The sequence below is a fragment of the Montipora capricornis genome, chromosome 9 (assembly GCF_036669925.1).
Source record: "Montipora capricornis isolate CH-2021 chromosome 9, ASM3666992v2, whole genome shotgun sequence".
In the NCBI taxonomy this organism is placed as follows: domain Eukaryota; kingdom Metazoa; phylum Cnidaria; class Anthozoa; order Scleractinia; family Acroporidae; genus Montipora; species Montipora capricornis.
This window is the reverse complement of record NC_090891.1, coordinates 42292895-42312389: the sequence shown is the minus strand read 5'-3', so window position 1 is coordinate 42312389 and position 19495 is coordinate 42292895. Positions and strand designations below refer to the sequence as shown.

Genomic DNA, 19495 nt, shown 5'->3' with positions numbered 1-19495 from the left:
TTCAGTGTGGGAGGTTACTATTTAAAATGACCAGTAACTTATTCTAAAATAGAACACACCCACACAATAGCTGAACTAAAGTGGGAGTATTGCTATTCTTTGGATAATTTTCATAAGGAACAACAAACTTGTGTACTGAAAATTTAATTCCAATTTAAAACAAAAAAAAGGGATGGTAAATTTTTGTAGGATTTATATTTTTGTTAGTTACTGTGAAGGAGACGTTTTGAAGTAAAGCAGGTGTTTTTTTGTGAAACTTTGTGTTTTGTTGGTGAAGAGGGTAGTGTAACTAATCTCACTTGAATGAGTTCGCTTACAGAGTTAGTATTTTGTTTAGTGGCCTAAATCTCGCCGTTTTTAAAAATAATTATCATGTTCTAACACTGTTTTATACAAGAATATTGTCGCTTTGTTGAGTTTACAAGTTTGGGGATCGTGATTAGCATAACAAACAAGGTTTCATATTCCTGCCTGATTTGAAAATGTGCTCTTCTAACACAGCTGACAAGAGTGGGCTCCGGGTTAAATTTGCTTTTGTGAAAATTGAACTGTATACGATTAAAAACTGAAAGGTATCGATTAGTCAACTGAATTTGTGTTAGTCATTGCTGTTAGGGGTTTGGTTTTTGTTTCTTGCCATAATTACATTGCCTATGCACTTTGCAGTGAAATAACGTGTTGGGAAAACTAAGCAGACTTAGATCTCATAAAAAATTCAGATCTAATAGCCTTTTCAATCAATGTTGTTTGATTTTCCCTGTCATTTTCTTTGTTTTATTAACCATGGTGTCAAAATATCATGGCTTGCAATCTGTATTAAATATGATATTCCTTTTATTAAAAACGTATTGCAGTATTTTAGGTAGAATATTGATAAGGTCTTAGAAAGCTGAGGCAATGTTTTTTGCCTTTAGCCAAAAAAAAAAAACCTTGTTTTATAATTTGACAGGTAATTTTTCATCTGAGGCAAATAGTTTATTCGCAGTGTGGTGAGTGTTGAGAAGTACATTTGATGTCTGTGCATTAAAGATAAGGTTAGAGCACCAAACAGACATCAAGGAGAAGCGCAGAATAAATAGCCACTTCAAAACATTTTTCTCGTTTCCTTTCTTTCTAAGTAGTGTTTTGACAATATCCAGAAAGTGAAGTTTTATGCTGTTGAAATATTGGTAGCTTTTAAGATCAACTGGAAAATGATGCTTTAATTGTAATTTTGTGTCCTCAGGATGTAGTGTGTCCAACAACTTTTTTTTTCAGTGGCACCAAGATTATTTTAATGCTGCACAAATCTAGACCATTAGTGATTAGAATCAGTTATCATTAAGAGACAGGTGAAACAGCAGCTCATCATGTTCATAGATACAAAGTCCTGTCTTTGTTGCGTGCTGTTGATAAAACTTCTCTTTGTCATGCTGCATTTAAGATGGTTTCTCATTTTCCTTCAAATGTCATTGGATCACTTTTGCCAAGGATGTACGTACGTGTACAGTAACGCTGAATTGGAGTCCTGTAGTTTTCAAACAGCCGTAAAGTTTTGCTTTTTAGGGATAGCTGATTGTTTCAGTTACACACATTGTACGGCAGCTGTTTCTAGAGAACCAGACAATTAACAGAAATCGAACTTTTTAAATTTCTGTTTACCTGAGACACTGTCTGAATATATATCTGATCTACATCCCTTTCTCTGGTTGATTTTATTGCGTTAATGTCTCTTTGACTACTTTCACTGCTTTTTGCTGGTTTGTACTTTATATTTCTTTTTGTTCAGAGTTTTTAATATTTGCAGTGTACTGAGGTTTGGATCATGGTAATGATTTATTCCCTTGGTTTCCCAATCATTTTTAACGAGTTATTGTTTTTCTTTTTTCTGGTCACGTAGGATAAATGCTCAGTGAATGAACCAACAAAAGTAGAGAGGATTATAGCGGTAAATAATTATTATTGTTTTTCTATCTTTGTTAAGACTTCTTTTACAATCATCATGAATGCCAAGTTGCTTCTTTAATGAAAAAAAAAATCGTAAAAGTCATTGTCTTCCCAAGCCCCCAAATTGACTCACTCTTGCACTCTAATCATTAGTTTTCATTTCCTTTCATTGTTGTCCCCCTCTCTTTTCTTTCATCCGTGTTGGTGAAAACGCTTTTTTTTTTTATGGACATTTTTTTCTTTATGTTTTAGGGTTACGTAAAGTTTTGTGTTTTGCGCTTTACGTGCAGTTTAATAAATGAGCAGGAGTGTTTTATCAGGTCTTAAGACCATGAGACGAAGCCAGGTGGTTTTAGACCTGATGACACATAATCTGTGAGTTTATTGAACGACTAAAGAAGAAAAACAAGCCATGCCTTATTAGTATGCTTTATATAAAGCCTGATTTCGATATGATCGTTTGGATCATCCTGATTGTCCTGATCACCCCAGTCATTTTAAATACTATTAAGAGGCGATCAGGACGATTATATAGAAACACTACCCAGACTTATCACTAACAACCTGGGTGACTGAGATGACCTCGATCACTTGAATAGAACTGAGTTTTATCCAGGCAATCAAGGTTGTCTCAGTCGCCCGGGTTGTTAGCAATCGTATGGGTAGTGTTTCCATATGTAAATTTAATCTTAAAACTCCTGATTGCCTCTGAACATTATTTGAAAACCAGGCTTTTAGATTATAACAAGGAGTGTTAAATCAGTTTTTAAAGCCCATGCACAGCCATATGGTGCTTCATCAATAACCTGATAGGCTGCATAACTCATGAATTATTAATGAGTGTTCGAAATGCTGTCTTGGATTTCAACGTTAAAATTGCCTAGGAGGAACAAATTTCCAAATAGTGTAGTGCAAATAAGTGCCTGATGAACTTAGTGCAGGGGTCCATATATTTGAATGCCAAAGAAGTATCATTTCAGCCACCAGTGGTTTCAGTAAGTGCCAACAGCCGACAAAACGTATTGGCTAGTTCACTCAGAAAAGTTGACTACTTTTCCCTAAATAGGAAAAAAATAAAACGTTTCAAACATAAGATTAATACTCATTTGGACAACGGCAACGTGAAGTTCTTTAAACATTGTCATCAGTTTTGCTTTTTTGTGGCGTTCGGGGGCGTTCATGCTCCCAGACACTTCGAGAAAGAGGCCGGTAGGCTGGTGCTGTACTCAGGCTATCCACCCTCAGCCTCAAAATAAACAGATTGAGTCACTTTGTGTTAAGTGTTTAGCATAAACTACAGACGATGTAGTAATGTCAGCACTGGCCAGTTTGCATTTAAATGGATGCATTTGAGACCAATTTGCAGCACCAGTCACAGAAAATGTAGTCACATTAAGGAAAAGGTATTTGAGTTTCCTTTGTTAGAATCTGAAAACTCCTAATGAAAAGCCCTCACTAAGCCAAGTTGCTATTTTTTTATTACTTTCCTTTTAGAATAATTTTTGTGTCCATGTGAAACAGGAGACTACAAACAGCAGGCTGCTGTTTTGCATAAGAAAAAAAATTAATATTCTCTCTATCTAAGTTGTGCCTTGTTTGAGAAGTTGCTTCATATCTATAGCTACCAGGCCAGAAATGAGGGGAAAAAACAACAGGTTTCTTTGATGTTTGATAAAATGTAGATTTCAGACCGATGTTTGCTGTTATATCTCCAATCTCTCTGTTGACTAGCTAGTTTCTTCTAACAGTCAAGATTTATCACATCTGTTTTGACATCTGGTCGCCCTTAAGACACATATTGCTAGCTAAATTACTCTCTACTGGATGAGTGCTGTTAAGACTTAACAATTATTGACTTATCCAATATCCTCCTTTCAAACCATTTGTTCCTAAAAAAAAAATTGCTGGTTTGTTTCGCTCTCTATTACATGTTCTTCAGACCTTTCTGTGAATATCTTCCCATAATGGAATTCTTAACTATTAGTCGTATGTTATACCCAAGTAACTCTAAAGTAGGGAGGAACTGATTCTAAAATTTAGATGTTTGGAGGAAGCAACAATGTAAGTGCCAGAAGTGGGATTCATCAGTCATCACATTTCTGTGCATTACCCTTTTGAGGTGATTCTAGGAATTCCTAAGAATTCCTAGGATTTTCGTAGAATTCCAAAGAAATCCTAGGAATTTCTAGGAATGAAGGTGTGCGTTTTCACGGTAATTGGAATATGGAATTCCAAGGTTTGGTTGATGTTTGGTTGAGGACATACAATGCCTGGGAATTACCAAAAAAATTGGAATTCATTTTGCAAGGGTACGTAGTTTGTGTGGTAGAGATCCACGGAACAAGTAGCATGAATTTTCATTCATGTCTTGCTTGTCTGTTTTTTCAAACAGGAAATGCAACAAGTTGCCCCACCTCTTACTGGAATTCACACACCAATCAAGGGAGGAAGCTCTATTTTTGCCTTTGGACACAGAAATGCTACTCCAGAAAAGACTGTGTTTCCAACCTTTCCTTCGAAGAGAAAAAGTAGTGGTAAGATAATGATGTGGAATGGTCCAGCTTTCAATACAGAGAGAAGTTTTGTCCTTTAAGATGATTTATACCATGGAAGACAAGTTGATGTTTTGGACATTAGGAGTCTTTTGGTTGTTGGGGAGGGAGAATAAACTGTATGCATTGAAAAAAAACGGGATTGAAAACATTAAAGTACAGTATTTTGTTTTTCACTTTTTTTTGGGCAGAAAGTGCAGAGGTTAAAAAGGAGAATGGAGATGGAGTGGGCCTGTTGAACGATGATTTGATGTTAACTGATGAAAGCGATGATGAAAAAGTAAGTTACACTGTTTTATACTACGTACAGTCTGTAAACACCAGGGACTACTTAGTTACACTTAGTCTAGGCCCCTAGTCTAGAGGCTAACTAGCACAGTAACTATGGAAGTTTGTTTTCATGAGCCAAGCATGATGTTTTACTAATCCTTGGCCAGTGGACTAGCATTGGTGTCAAGCACTAGCTATGCTAGTTGCTTTTGCACCCTTTTATTGCTCCTGTAACAGTTGATGAATGAAGCTCACCTACAGTTGCAATTTGACCAAAGTAATTAGTACAAGTAACACAAAGTACTAATGTCATCCTTTTTCATATTATATCTAGGATCACCAGGTTGTTTCACCAACCAAGACTGCAAAGTAAGTGCTATACTCTACATTGCCAGCTGCTACGATTTAGAAATTAATGACTTTGCACAGGGTAATGGGTGCCTGGGGAGCCTGCATGTTCCCAGACAGTAACACTCCACCTGTGAGGTGCAATTCTGCAACTCCTATGCTGTTATCCATTCATCACCGATAGAAAACAGTGTATGTGACAATGAACCAAAAAAACAAAAACTTAACAAAGTCCTTTGGCACAGATGCCTTTAACCCTCAGTATGTAAATTCTCCACACAATTGCATTGAAATGTCAGTCAGACATATATTGAGAAGGAAGATTATTATCAGCTTAAGAGATTTGATCTTGATATAACGTCAAATTCCCATGATTACCCAACAAAAAACTCTATGGTACTAGTTGGGAGAATGAACTTTTAATCGTGGGAATGAAAGGATGAACTCTACCAATGTTTTAAATCAATATGAGTGTAGTTCTTGATCTTGAGAAAATAATTGTTTATTTCTTATAGAAGTGCCCCTCGTCACTCACATTCACCATCATCCAGTGGAAGCAGTAGTGATGACAGTGACTCAGATAGCAGCGATAGCGACAGTGACTCAAGTGTATCAGATTCAAACAACAACAAATCAACCAAGTCTCCACGCCCAAGCCCTTCTTCATCTCCAAAGGTAAGCTTTATGTTGAAAACTGTGGGTTACGTTTTTTGAGTCTTAGTTCTGTGCAATATTATATGTATATTTTTGATGCACTATTACTGGCATGAAAACTTTCAGGCTTTGCTGGGAAGAGGAGCTTGAAGTGATTGTTCAACAGTAGTGGCAGCAGCAGTGGTGAAAAAAATTTGGGGTTGTTGAACACTTACCATAAACACCCACCCATAAGCTGCACCTGCAGATAAGCCGCACCCTGATTGTAGCAACTCAAATAAATCAAAAGAAATCCAAAGTCGAGATTTTAGAAGTCTTCTTACTCCACTGTTCATCAAACTTTGAAACGGAAAATAAGTCAAAGTCTTATACCCACAATTTTAGCAAGTGCTTTTAAATTAATATAATGAACATCGTTTATACCAACTTGGACATACGATTGATCTTTATCTGGTATTTGTTGACAGGAATGTCTTCGTTCAACACAGTTTTTCCATAGATTTTTGCATAACAACAAGAGCTTTAGCGGAACATTAGTAGCTCAATACCATAGAGGCATTAGATCGGATGCAAAGATAGAAAACTGGATGCCGGAAACAGCCTTTTTCAAATCTTCCCGCACATAATATGGCTTATCTGCGGGTGTTTGCAGTAATAGGTTTATGTGTTGAATGATAACGAGAGACACATTTCTTTCAGCCTACAAGTGAAAGAAGTTGGAGTTTGACACATTTTGTGAATGCGCTAAATCAGTCATCTACTTCACCAACTACCAAAGCAAAACCAAGCCCATCAGCAGCAAACTCTGTGGGAGAAGATGGTATCCGTGGGAACCAAGTGGCCCCTGCTGCAAATGCAAGCAAGAGCTCCCTTAACTCTCATGTCAGTAACCAGATCGTTGCGGCTGATAATAAAAAAGGGAAAAGCCCTGTGGATCCACCCTCTGTTGATGACTTAGATCCATTTGCAAATGATCTTCCTAGTGATAGCCCTGTAATGAATCAAGGGCTTGATATTGAATCGTTAACTGCAAAGCTGGAGCAACCAGAAGAAGCAAATGCAAAAACTGTCAGTGATCATTGTGGGCAAAATGGACTGATTCTTAAAATTCCACGTTCCAAGGGGGATAAAAAAGCTAGTAGTAAAGCAACTTCTGCAGAACTGAAGACTAGACCAGGTAATGAAAAATGCCAAAGTGAAAAGTCACCTTCACCCAAGAAAGCCACAAAGAATAGCAAGAAAGAACCTAAAACGCCAAAAAATTCTGCGACCATAAAAATGGGTAACGTCTCTGGTGATGTCCATTCTAGCAAGACCAGTAAGTTATCAAAGACAGAAAATGGAGTGGCTGGGTTAAAATCATCAAAAAAGAAAGGAGAAAATGTAGCTGTTGCTCTTACGAAGAATGAGCCCCTGAAGCCTGTAAGAGAAATGGATGATGAAGATGTTATTGTTGACATTGTTGGTGAGAATAGTCCAGCTAAGTTGGAAAGTAAGCCACCATCAGCCTCAAAAGTAAAGGAAAAAGAAAAGGTCAGAAGTTCAAAAAATAAACCTGCCATTACAAATGGCCTAAATGCCAGCAAGGCAGTTAATGGGGAAAAGCTGGTCACGAGCTTGATTTCGCCGAACATGACTAAGGATATACTTGGGAAAAATGTCGAGATTACCTATGATGAAATTAACAAACCAGAATCTCTTATTGTTAAAATTGATTTATCATTGCTAAAAAGGATACCTAAACTGCCTGGAAACAATTTAATGAAGCAAGAACAGGTTTCTGCAACACCTGTGGCCGAAGTTAATGGTGTAAAAGATGCTATCAATTCACCAGAAAAGAAGATTCCCAAACGGAAATCTTGTGATGTGAAATCAGTGGATCACGATGCGCCAAAGAAAGTAAAGAATGAAAATGATGTTGATTCCTCCGAGTAAGTGGATTTCATTTGTCAATATAATGGACTTAATTATTGAGCAGTTAAAAAATGAAATTAGTAGGTCCAATGTCTCGAGTGTGGCATTTTATTATTTAATAGTGTTTTTTGGTGTTGTCAAAGGGCTCAAATTTTATCCCTGTTTTATGTTTTAGAGTGTCTACTGTCAGTGATATAATAATGATATGCTTTTCTCACAGTGGCCATTTATTTATGGCCCTAAACATACCGTATTTACCCGTGTATTTGTGTCCACCGCCATTTTTGATGGCAAGAAAAGCAATTTCTTAATTTCTTTGTTAAATTTTCATGGGATACTAATGTTGTATTCTTCGATTTCTGAAACTATGGATACACAAAAAAATCAGGGTCTCAAGCGCTTAATAGTTTTGTGGTTCAGCAGTTGTTGTATGTGTGGGCATTTTGTCCTTGAGTTTCAAAAAAGTTCTCAGAAAATCAAACATGTATTTGCCTCAAACTAACCTGTTCCGTTGTTCAAGGATAAAGGGCTTTAGAGGATATTAAGCAGAACATCACAGAAGTAGGAGTCAATCTTTGAAAATGACTTCAAAAACTGTGCGAAATGTGCAATTGATTTATAATATCTCACATGACAAACAAAACAAAAAACTTGTAAACCAAACAGTACAAAGTTTGCAAAAGCATTTAAATCAACCAGGTTTGTATAAAGAATAAAAAAACAATCATTATCAACCAGCATTTTCAGGCAATGCGAGTGACAATGCTTACATGCAAACATGAGGTATTGCGCCAGGTTACTAAGCAGTCGAATGATCGTGTTTAATTTGAAGAAACAGAAATGCCTTTTTGAGCTTTCTGCCTTTGGTAAATGAAAATTTCCAGTTTCTATTTCATATTTTTGCTAGTGAGTATCTTCAACATTTAGAGTTGAACAAATCCTTTTCCATTTCAACTGGAATTGCTTACATTCATTTTGAAGTCTTTTGTCCACTGCGTTCGTTATTCCTAGCATTCTCAAATGCTCTTTTTTTCGGGTATTAAAAGCTCTGCCAGTTTAACACCACGAACAAATTTGTACAGGGAATTTTATACACGACGTTGGTCTGGGATTCCATCGAAGGTCGGAATTTTGGAGCTGGGAACTGTTGTTGTAGAGTGGTAAATGGTTTGTTTACAACCGTGATTTTATCTGCTTTTATTGGTGGGAGGCGCGGTGGCCTCGTGGTCCGGGTTTGGGGCCTGGCCAGGGACATTGTGTTGTGTTCTTGGGCAAGACACTTTACTCTCACGGTGCCTCTCTCCACCCAGGTGTATCAATGGGTACCAGCATAATGCTGGGGGTAACCCTGCGATGGACTAGCATCCCATCCAGGGGGGAGTATAATTATTACTCCTAGTCGCTTCATGCTACGGAAACCGGAGATAAGGGCCGGCCTGATGGGCCTTCCTAGGCTCGTAACAGAGACTTTTTTACAACCGTGGCATCGTGTTTTTGGAGGACGTGTCAAGGGTTCAGTTACTCCTTTGATGTAAGGAAGAGAAGCGAAAGACTTGCGTGGCTCAGTTGGTTCAACCATCTTGAAAACCAAGTTCCTCTGGGGATATATTCATTGTTGAGGATCGAGTTTTTTTAGCGTGTATGTTTTTGATGAACTTAGATGGATAACCGTTGGACTCCAGAGCTGCATGAACATAATGAAGTTCCCGCTTTTTTCCTTCTGAGGAATTGGGTAGATTTAGAGCTCTGTGCAGGAGGGTTGATGCTGTGCTGACCTTGTGTTGACTGTTGTGATAGGAATTAAAATCTAAGTATCTGTCCGTATGGGTCCTATAAACATCAACAATGATGACTCCATTTCTACGGGAAACCAGAGTGTTGAGAAAGGAGATCTTTCCGTTGCATTCGGTCTCTATGGTAAAAAAAAGAGCATCTGAGAGACACCAACTGAAAACTGCGGCCAAAGGTTCTAGAATTGCTAATCACGCCTGGTCCAACAACCACGCCATTGATTTTGAAAACGCGTCAATTATTAACAAAGGCACTTTTAGAACCAGAAAAACATTAGAAGCATGGCATACCACAGTGATACCTAACGCAGATAACAATTCTTGCCCGTTACCTGGGCAATACAACATTCTTTTTAACAAACATTCACAACCATTTACATTATTTTTTATTTGCAATTCACGCTTTTTATTCAAATTTTCTCATCGCTTTCTTATCATTCATTTTACCCGTGGAAGACTGCAGTTCGGGCAGTCTAAAGCTCGTAGTTTTTAATCATTTTAGCCAGAGATCGTCTTTTAAATTTCAACTATGTTTCACCCTGGTTGCGGCCCTTCAATATTTTTATAAATATTCTTTATAATAAGGAAATTCATATCCATACAAAAGCATTTTAAATGGTTTGTTTATTACATGTATGTACATCCTGAGAAAGATGTGCAGGTGCTCACTGGTGGATGTTACTGTGATGTATGTGTGAGAATGACTTTTTTTTAGTAGAGGTGTTGATCAGTGATCTTTTACTGTAGAGCTAAGCCCCAGGAGAGGTTGTCCAGTAGCAGCAGCACAGGCAATCGACATGACAAAGATAGCCACCGTAAACGCAGTCCAAGCCAGGAAGAAGTTTTAAATCGCTCCAAGCGTAAAAGATGTAACAGTGAAAACAGCAAAAGTCAAGAGAGTGCTGTGGAGGGTGGTCTGAGTGGCAACCAAGTTGCTGAAAATGGGGATCATGTGGATGGTATGGTGAATGGTTTTGGACTGCATCAGTGTTCATGCGGCACAAAGAATGAGGATTATAAGAAAGAAGCAGAGAAAAGGGAAGCGGACATTGCAAGACTTTATGATCCAGAACCAAAAGTGTAAGTTGTAAACTGTTTTTTTTTTAGCTATTTATGATTCTAGTATCATGATAAATGCAAAGAAAATTACAATAATGCAGGTTAATGAAAGATTTTTATCTTTCTATGATTTAAACCCATATAATTTTCACAAAATCAACCAAAAATATATTAATTAAAAAGCCATTTAAGTTTTTTAAAAAAATAACAGAAAAAGGTAAGATTTAATTATATTAAATCTTAAAATTAATGTGTACTGAATATAAAGAGAATGACCAAATTTACATCACTTCAATTTAACTAAATTGATTTTCACCTATGCAGAAACATTGACTTGTTTCACTGAAACCCTAACACACTGTTGACTTTTAACTTAATCCATGCTCTGCCCCACATAATTTCTGCTGTTGCTGATTAAGTAGTATACCCTCTGTTAGTACTGTTCAGTTATTAAAAATTTATTGTAGGTTGGGTGGTGTCCAAATAATTTCAGTACTTTTTATCACAATGTAAAACTGTGGTGTGGGCTTTTTTGTGAATTTCTGATACTGTAAAAGGGGATTTACATACATCAAAAGAGGCAGTCATAAACACGATGGTAAACTTTTATGGTAGTCATTTTTTTCCCATAGACCACACCATGAAGTGCAACTTTGGGCATTCGAATATTATTTATTATTGATACAATATCTTACATATGAATGGATCACTTTTGCCTTTCTTTTCAGACCTTTTTGGCCGGATCACTATCTTGCTGAGGCAAAGAAGCTGAAACATAAGGCAGATTCATCTGTAAGCATTTTGGGATTTTTCTACAGTGTCTTTCTTATAGAGTGTAAATAACCTTGCAAAATAATGCATATTATCCAATCTTGTTTGGAAGAATAAAAAATTTCTGATTGTGGAGAATGAAGAACGGCTGAATAAAAAGAAAGATGTAATTATGTCCCACAATGTGAAAAGAATCCATCTTCAAAAATGTCAATGAGAAACAGGGATCACACTAGTTTGACTCATTGACTCTTGAACCACCCTCCCCATTCAAAACTGTGGTGTGGGCTTTGATGAGTAAAATATATTATTGTCTGGCATTAGAGTTAAATCTTTTAAGTCTCACTTCTACATGTAGGAGTCAGTGGGTTAATCAAATTGTTCAGATTTTCTGATTCTGGAACTGCACTTTTCTAGTTGCTTGGTTATTTGAGAAGTTTCTGGTCACCTGACAGTAAGTTTGACTCTTACTTAGAGCTTTGTAATTTAACTTCACAGGCTGATAAGGAGGAGAAAGCATTCTTTTACATTGAAGCAGTCTTGTACTTTGCAAGATGTGGAAAAGCAATCGAGGTAACTTGGTCTCAGTGTTTGCTTTGATCCCAAATCTGTTGAGAAAGTGTTGAGTAGTAATGCGTTTACACCATCTGCCATTTCTTGTTTCATTCAGCAAAATGATGAAGAAAGTCGCTCAGCATTTCAGATGTATTCAGAGACTTTAGATCTTCTTAGGTGAGTTAAGTTCTTTATCCTTAAAGTAACAATAATTTATTCACCTTACATGTCACGGTGGTAAAATTTGGTCAACAACTTTGTTGGACAACACACCTTTTTTGAAGACTTGGACAAAGTGAAGACCTTTGGAAGTCTCTTTTGAATGATGGTTTGTTCTTTGCATTTTCACTTAGCAAGCCCTTGTAAGATAGTAAGATATGGGTGCTTTAGAAGATACCAAACTTTCATCAACTATCATTCACTATTTTACAAGGGCAAATCACATAGTCTGAGTGATGTTTATTATTGTAAAGGCACAGGTCAAACTTCCATGCAAATTACCACTCACCGTGCCTTCCCACTTTGCTGATCAATCCAATCATTCAACTACTTGGTGCACATGGGATCAACCACAAAGTCCCTTCTTGACCTTCAAATGAATCTTATGTACATGTAGATTAGTAAACCTGGTTGGTTCACTATTAAATCTTAGCCATCATTCGATCCCAGTGGGTATGTTTTCAGCTTCAAACCTCACCACTGTTTTTATTTGTTTTTCTAGGTACACAATGCGCAACTTTGTAAACAAATACACTCATAGGTCACTTAATGTTCCAGACAAAAGACTCTCTGCCCTATGGTAAATTAACATAAATGTCTTTGTTCTTTAAGCTGAGGTTACATGAATCTATAAAGCCCCCCAGGAACGGCAGCCACTAATATCCTGGAACGTAGTGAATGAGTCCAAAGGCTAATAAACTTGTGGCTCTCAATCAGACTATACCACAACATGGGCTACTCCATGCCCGTCTCTTTTTGAGTAGTGTGTAGGATATTTTACGTCCCTCAGAATTTATGAACATGGGTTATGAGACATGCCTAAGGTTTATAGTCCTTATATGAGACGACTTGAAAGTCTAACCATTTGCAGATGTAATTACAAAGGCAGCACTTTCTACTCAGTTATTTGAAGACTGTGAGTGTTGGCCTGATTGGAGTTGAACTCACATCCTCTCACATGGCAGTCCGATGCTCATCTAATATAGCCAACTGGTCGGTGGAAGCCTCTACAGGTTTTGCAGTATCTTAACAAATTAATTCTTTTGTTTTATTTTAGCATGAGAATTCAGTCCATATTGTATATGAGGCTTTACAAACTAAGGAAAGATCATGTTATGCGCAATGTTAAGGTAAGATGGAGAACATAGACTGAGTTGACCATCTGCGTCGTTAAAATGGGAGATTGTGCCTGGATTATCCAATCCAGGGGCTTCCACTGTGGCCAGCCAGCCCCTAGATAGAATAGCGCCCCCATGGCTGGCAAATCCCTGCAACCCAGCCATGAGTCCCCATTCCAGGCACCCGTCACATTGATGGACGTAGTGGAAGGGAAATGGAGGGTGGGGTGGGAGAAAGCTCAAAAACTAACAAAAACCGCTCAAACTCGTGAAGATTTGGCCGACAAAAACTACAATGATCCATGTATGCCTGTGCTTATGAGTCTGACCGCCGACAGCCTAACCAAAGACCGCCTTTAGAAGAGAAATGATGACTGCTGTAAGCGATGACTGCTAAAACACTGAACGCTAAAGATATGATTGATTAAACATGTTTACCAACACAAAACAAGGCAGCCAAATATAAGACTCTTCTGCCACCCAGCAATGTTTTGAGGTGTTTCATCAGAGAACTTTGACCATTTGGAGAGGCCTTTAAAAAAGTAAAACTTTCAATCCCAAGATTTGTCATGTTTACCTTGATGTCAAGGCTCTAAATTCTATCCAAATGTCTATTTGTTTCTTTAACCATCAAAATTTCCTCAATGTTATTTTCTGCCATTTTCCTTTTGTTTTGTTTTTTTGGTTTTTTTTTTTTTTGTTCCACCTAAATAATATCCCATCTGTGACAAGTGCTTATAGACACCCTTTGGGTACCTGAAAAAGCCCAGAGTGCAAATGACAAAAGTGAATTCATGTAGGCCCCATGCAAGTGTAACATTGTGTTACGTGACATTTTCAGTGGAAAAGAACTATGTTAGAGTGGCTTCTAGTGTGCAAGAAGCTCATTTTTGTTAGGGACTTTTTCCTTGATGAGGTCATTTAGACCTATTTCACCTCATAGGAATGGACTAGAGTTTAACATTCAAACAAAACAAAAGTGTTGTCCTTTAGCTTCCATTTAATTGTGTGTCACCTTCAGTCACCTAAAATAATCTCTCATTTTCTCTACAGATGGTAACAGAGCATTTTAAGGTAGGTTGTGCAGAATTTTATTGTTTTGATTATCATTGCAGTAAAGAAAGAAACCAAAGAAATTAAGTCTTAAATATGCAGGGTTAGCCTGGACGTAAACCCGTGATATACTAAGTCTTAACAAATAGATTCTATTTTGCGGTGTGTCAGTTCAGTAATAGCTCACAGATGATGTCAAAATGAGGTAAGAACAAGAAAGTGGCAGATGAGGCGATAGCCCAGTGTGTTACTGATGTTCTTACAATACTTTGACGTCTTCTGTGATCTACTACTGAACAGACACACGGCAACATGGAATCTATTTGTTTTATATACTGAAGACCTAAAAGTTCTTGATGATGACGTCAGGAATGGGTCTTTCCTCTAATAGATCATAGGTGAGAACCAATCAAAATGCATACATTTTTTGCGTTTATTCTGTAAAATTGTTTGGTCAATGAGTCGTTTTACCTGAGTACATTTTGCCAACTTCACATTAAGTTGTTTCACTCATCACGTCTCTACCCAAACCCTAACAAAAGTGCATCAGCAAAACCACTGGTTTTGAACCCACAACTGTAGAAATGTGGTGTACATTTGTCTTTTAAGGAAACTCTCAAGTGATCGGGGAGCTGCATGGTCACTTCCAGATTAATATAATTGAAGGGTTGACAATAACACTATGCGAACACTATGACTTCTTGGGTGTTTTGTTTTAACTTGTATCCTTGTATGGTATTTTTGTGAGAAATAACTGTGTTTTGAGTTTGTGCATGCTGAAGAAATACTGATTGTCACCATTTATTTTTGTGTGCAGGGTCCCCCAAAGAGCACTCAGGCACCATCTCCATACACTTCAAATGCAAAGTATGTCATATGTTACATCATGATATAGTCAACATTCATGCTTGATATTTTTGCTCAATTGTGGTACACTATTTCTTGTAACATGAGGACATATTTTGTTATTGTACATGTATTGGATGAGCTTATTATTCTGCAGGATGCAGTGTGGTCCGGTGGGCTGAATTTAGGGTGCATGTGATGTGGGTTCAAATCCCATGCTACCCACCACCAACTAGATCATTCTTCTTTTGGTTTGTCTGAGATCAACCCCTTTACACGTTTGTTGCCTCCTTTCAGTCTATTACACAGGGGAAAATCTCTAAAGTGACACTCTTAGGATGGGAAGGGTTAAAGGGGACAAGGTTTTTGACCCTTTAACTTACATGTAACTTTAACCCCTTAACTCCTGAAGTGACCCCCATTGACAAGTAAAGTCGTTAGGCATTAGACAGTAAAATCTATAAATGTGAATCTTAAAAGGGATATGCTTAATGCTGTTTATTTCAATGTTATTTTCTGTACACCATCCCAAAAGCGTTGAATAACAGCTTGTACAAATAAATAATTATATTTATTTTTACTTTGTTATGTATTTTCTCCCTAGGATCACTGGCACCCCATCCCCTCTGTCCCCCACTCCATCTCCGTCAGGGAGTGTTGGCAGTGTGGGAAGCAGTGGAAGCAATGAAGCCACGCCCTCAAGGAATGGCAAACCTACATCTGCCACCAATGCAATGACGTCACCTGTTAACATATGCGTTCCACAGAAGATTCATTCCATGACACAACAACATGTTCTGCAAGTCAATAACTTGCTGTACAGTCAAGATACCTGGGATCAGGCCCAACCTGTTGTCCTTGAATTTCGAGGTAAATTTTTGTTTTCATGAACATGTAGATATTACGCTACTGCAATCCACTACTAAAGTGTTGATGCAATGTAGGCTTGACTGAAACAACCTACAGTGTATTTTGTGTGTTCTTGCCTGTTCACCATGTTTAAGCACCCTATTTAGGGGAATCTTTGTTTACAGTTTTTGCCTCATTAGCCTAAACGCATCGTTTTCTAATCTATCAGCCAAAAAGTCAGTACTGAATATTGAAAGTGCGTTGCATAACGAGTTACCTCAGAGAGGTTAACGGCAATTTACTGGATAATCTCTGAGTAATGATGCTTTAAAAATTTGAAATTTTAGAAAGAATGTATGGGCTGATTAGTGCTTTGCCATCCAATAATTTATCGGGTTTTGATGGGTAATAACTTGCTCGTTATCAAAGCTAAAAGGCTTCAAATTGGAAATTTGACTGAGTTAAACATGTTCTTTTACCTTTTGAAATCAATTTAATTCTGTAATAGTTCTGCAAGCAAACTCGTATGTAAATGAAACAAAATGCAAACAGCAATGACGTCAGCAGAGATTCCCTTATTGTGGCCCTCCAGTAAAAGTTGCAAAAGTTTTACGTCAGATGTTTGACACAGAAAGCAATGGATGGGAGGAGGACCAATTCTTTTTTTGATTGTCCTTTAAGAGAAAGGATATTATTAATAACAATTATTATTATTATTATTATTATTATTATTATTATTATTATTATTATTATTATTATTATTATTATTATTATTATTATTATTATTTGTACCAGATTTGTTTTTGAGTTATGGCTGAAAACATAGCAAACAACAAAAATGGATTGTTTTGAAAAGTATCTTTGCCTTAAACATGCTTTTATCATTGTCAATATGGCTATCATGACAGAGTAAAGAAACTCAATTGTTTGAATGTGTCTGGTGGATTCTAAAATTAAAAATTACTGTGTCAATGGTCATAGTAGTAATTCTTGTTGCCTGTATAGTTGTCTATGTTACCAAATTTGTTGATTATCCCTTGATTATTCAAAAGCCAAACTTTCTTATCTTATTGTTTCTTTAATTTATTCATTTATTTATTCATTTATTTGTTTTTTTTTTCACATCCAGATTTCTTCATGGAGCTGGATCGGGCGTGTGGGCCACTTAGTCTTCACAGGTAGTTCATTAAGGAGTAATTTCTTGTATGTGCTTGTCAAAAGATAATAAATTATTGTACCTGTAAACATATACCATGTGATCTGCAGAGTATTTTTTTTTTACGTAAATGTGCCAGTGAATGGTCCATTTGGTCTTTTGATTGCCTTTTTAAAGAATGGATCATAGTATTGGATGTTTTTAAGGATGTCAAAGTTTTTTATTTCTAAATTATTAAAAATGAAGCTATCCAATGAGCTCAATAAAATACCCTTGGCATTAATTTCACAGTTTGAATTGTGCACTTAAGTGTTAATTTGAAGTCAGTGTTTAATTTATTGACAAAAACTACCATGGCATACTTTTTATAACACACTTAATGTATACCATGCGAGACTGCTCACTGCTGCACAAAACTAGTTAACTTATTAATAGGGGTAAGAAAGCAGTTGAAATAGAGGCTGGGAGCATACGTGATTTGGACTGCTTTAACAAAGGTTGTTTCTTTATGTTGAAATTATGATGATTACTCATTGTCTGTGATTCTAGCTGTTGTTTTCTTCAAGGTGGGATGGATTTTTGGGGTCATGGTTTTCTTTACAACATGACTGCACGATGTGGTTCTAGTCTAAGCCCACAGGGAACCTTCGCTCACCGTAGTCTCCAGTACACTGTGGCTTAGTGGTTAGAGCACCCAGCTAGATCTTGAATGTTGAGTTAAAGTGTACCTAACCCCCATATTTTTTTTTTCACTAAACTGGATCTTTGCACCTGTTCCAAACGTATTGCAGCCACTTTTTCCTTTTTCTAACAAATCCTGCCATTTTATAGGCTTCAAAACTTGCGAAAAACCAAACATCTTCAGAGTCAGAAGGGAAGTGGGTCTATTCCTGATTTGATGTCACAATCTACTTTGCATGCATGTTTACAAAGAGTTAATGCAATGTAAATCAGTCAGTCTTACTCAGTCGTGAACAAAAGATGCTTTGTTTTTCGCAAGTTGTGAAGCCTATAAAGTGGCAGGATTTGTCAGAAAAAGGAAAAAAATGGCCACAATGCGTTTCGAACAGGTGCAAAGATTCATTTTAACGAAAAAAATATTGTGGGGTTAGGGGCACTTTAACATCCATCTGGGATCCTGATTATTTTTGTGAGTTCCATTGGGTGTCACATATCCCTCTGTCTTTCGCAGTATTACTGGTAATCACTGCCTGATGTCTATACAGCAGTCTAATATTTCTTAACCCATTGACAATGCTTGAATTACAGACAAGTTTTGTTCCTGACAAGGATTACCCTCACACTTTCCATTTTTCTTTTTCCCCATTTGTTCTTTGGCAGCTCTGTAGTTCACATGATTGAGTATATTGAGGAAGGAGTGAAGCGTCTTCGCGAAGTTTTGAAAGCCAAGAACTCATGAGAGCAATCGGAGCGACAGCATGTGAGATAATTATATTCATTGTAAATTACCCTCCCTCCAGACCGGAACGGCATTATGGACACACAGTTGCCATCTCATTGACATGATTTACATAATTCAACGGGTCACAGATTCATTATTAATTAAAGCACATCTAGAAGATGCACGCAGAGGGGAAAAGAAAATCAACAAACAAGAATGCCTCACTAAGAAGTGGGTGTCAGGGTCATTGCTATTAATATTATTATTGTAATAATTATTATGGCACTTAAATATGAAATAATAATATTATTTGGCTAAAGTCATGTCTCAGAATTCAGTTATGAGAATACAAATGTATGAATATCCTATTTCCTGTAATTTGGTATATTTTGTAGAATACAAACAATATTTTTTCATAATGGATGAAATAAACAAAGTTAAGATATGTTTATCTCTTTGATCTAACCAGCTCACTGCATACCATATGTGTGAATGAGCTAATTAGTATGCAGACATATTTATCTTGGAGATCTTTACCTAAGTGTTCTCCTATTTGTCAGAATTATTCAGCCATACTCTTAACTTATTTGCAGGGGCGTAGTGCCATCTTAAATTCCCCCTTTGCATTTGCACCTTTTAATACTAAATTCTAGGTTTCAGTTTCCTAGAACCTATAGCAGTTTTTAAGCAAGTGTCACACAACTTAACTTTGGCCAATCACAGTAGACGCAGAAAATGCAGTGAAGCAATCGCAACGCAAAAAAAGAATGCATGCTGCCTGCGTGCGAAGTCTTGCTAACTGTAATCTCGGATTGGGTTAAAATGTGGTGCCAGAATTTTAGCCGATTACTTAGCGCGTATATCTGTTGTACCTAAAAGTGAATCAATAGACCTTTTCGGCTTGTACATTTTGTTTCCAATACAGATCATGTGATAATACTCAGGAGGCTTGGTCCTTTGTTTTGTTCATTAAAAAGAGTGCATGCAGGCATATTCATGCTTGCATGCCCTCA

The 19495-nt window shown here is 37.1% G+C and overlaps 1 protein-coding gene across 4 annotated transcripts in view; it reads left to right on the top strand.

Moving 5' to 3' along the window:
• The window catches only part of LOC138016606 (AF4/FMR2 family member 4-like), a 40024-nt gene extending 20529 nt beyond the window's left edge, over window positions 1-19495 (top strand). For all 4 annotated transcript variants that reach the window (XM_068863787.1, XM_068863785.1, XM_068863786.1 and 1 more), the window contains 17 exons: window positions 1880-1927; window positions 4319-4460; window positions 4670-4758; window positions 5083-5117; window positions 5612-5771; window positions 6450-7681; window positions 10202-10534; window positions 11242-11305; window positions 11783-11857; window positions 11955-12016; window positions 12561-12638; window positions 13116-13188; window positions 14230-14250; window positions 15047-15096; window positions 15680-15945; window positions 17054-17102; window positions 18422-19495. In XM_068863787.1, coding sequence (XP_068719888.1) covers window positions 1880-1927; window positions 4319-4460; window positions 4670-4758; window positions 5083-5117; window positions 5612-5771; window positions 6450-7681; window positions 10202-10534; window positions 11242-11305; window positions 11783-11857; window positions 11955-12016; window positions 12561-12638; window positions 13116-13188; window positions 14230-14250; window positions 15047-15096; window positions 15680-15945; window positions 17054-17102; window positions 18422-18500 — 2856 coding nt within the window. In that variant the 3' untranslated portion in view covers window positions 18501-19495. The remainder of the gene's footprint in view (window positions 1-1879; window positions 1928-4318; window positions 4461-4669; window positions 4759-5082; window positions 5118-5611; window positions 5772-6449; window positions 7682-10201; window positions 10535-11241; window positions 11306-11782; window positions 11858-11954; window positions 12017-12560; window positions 12639-13115; window positions 13189-14229; window positions 14251-15046; window positions 15097-15679; window positions 15946-17053; window positions 17103-18421) is intronic.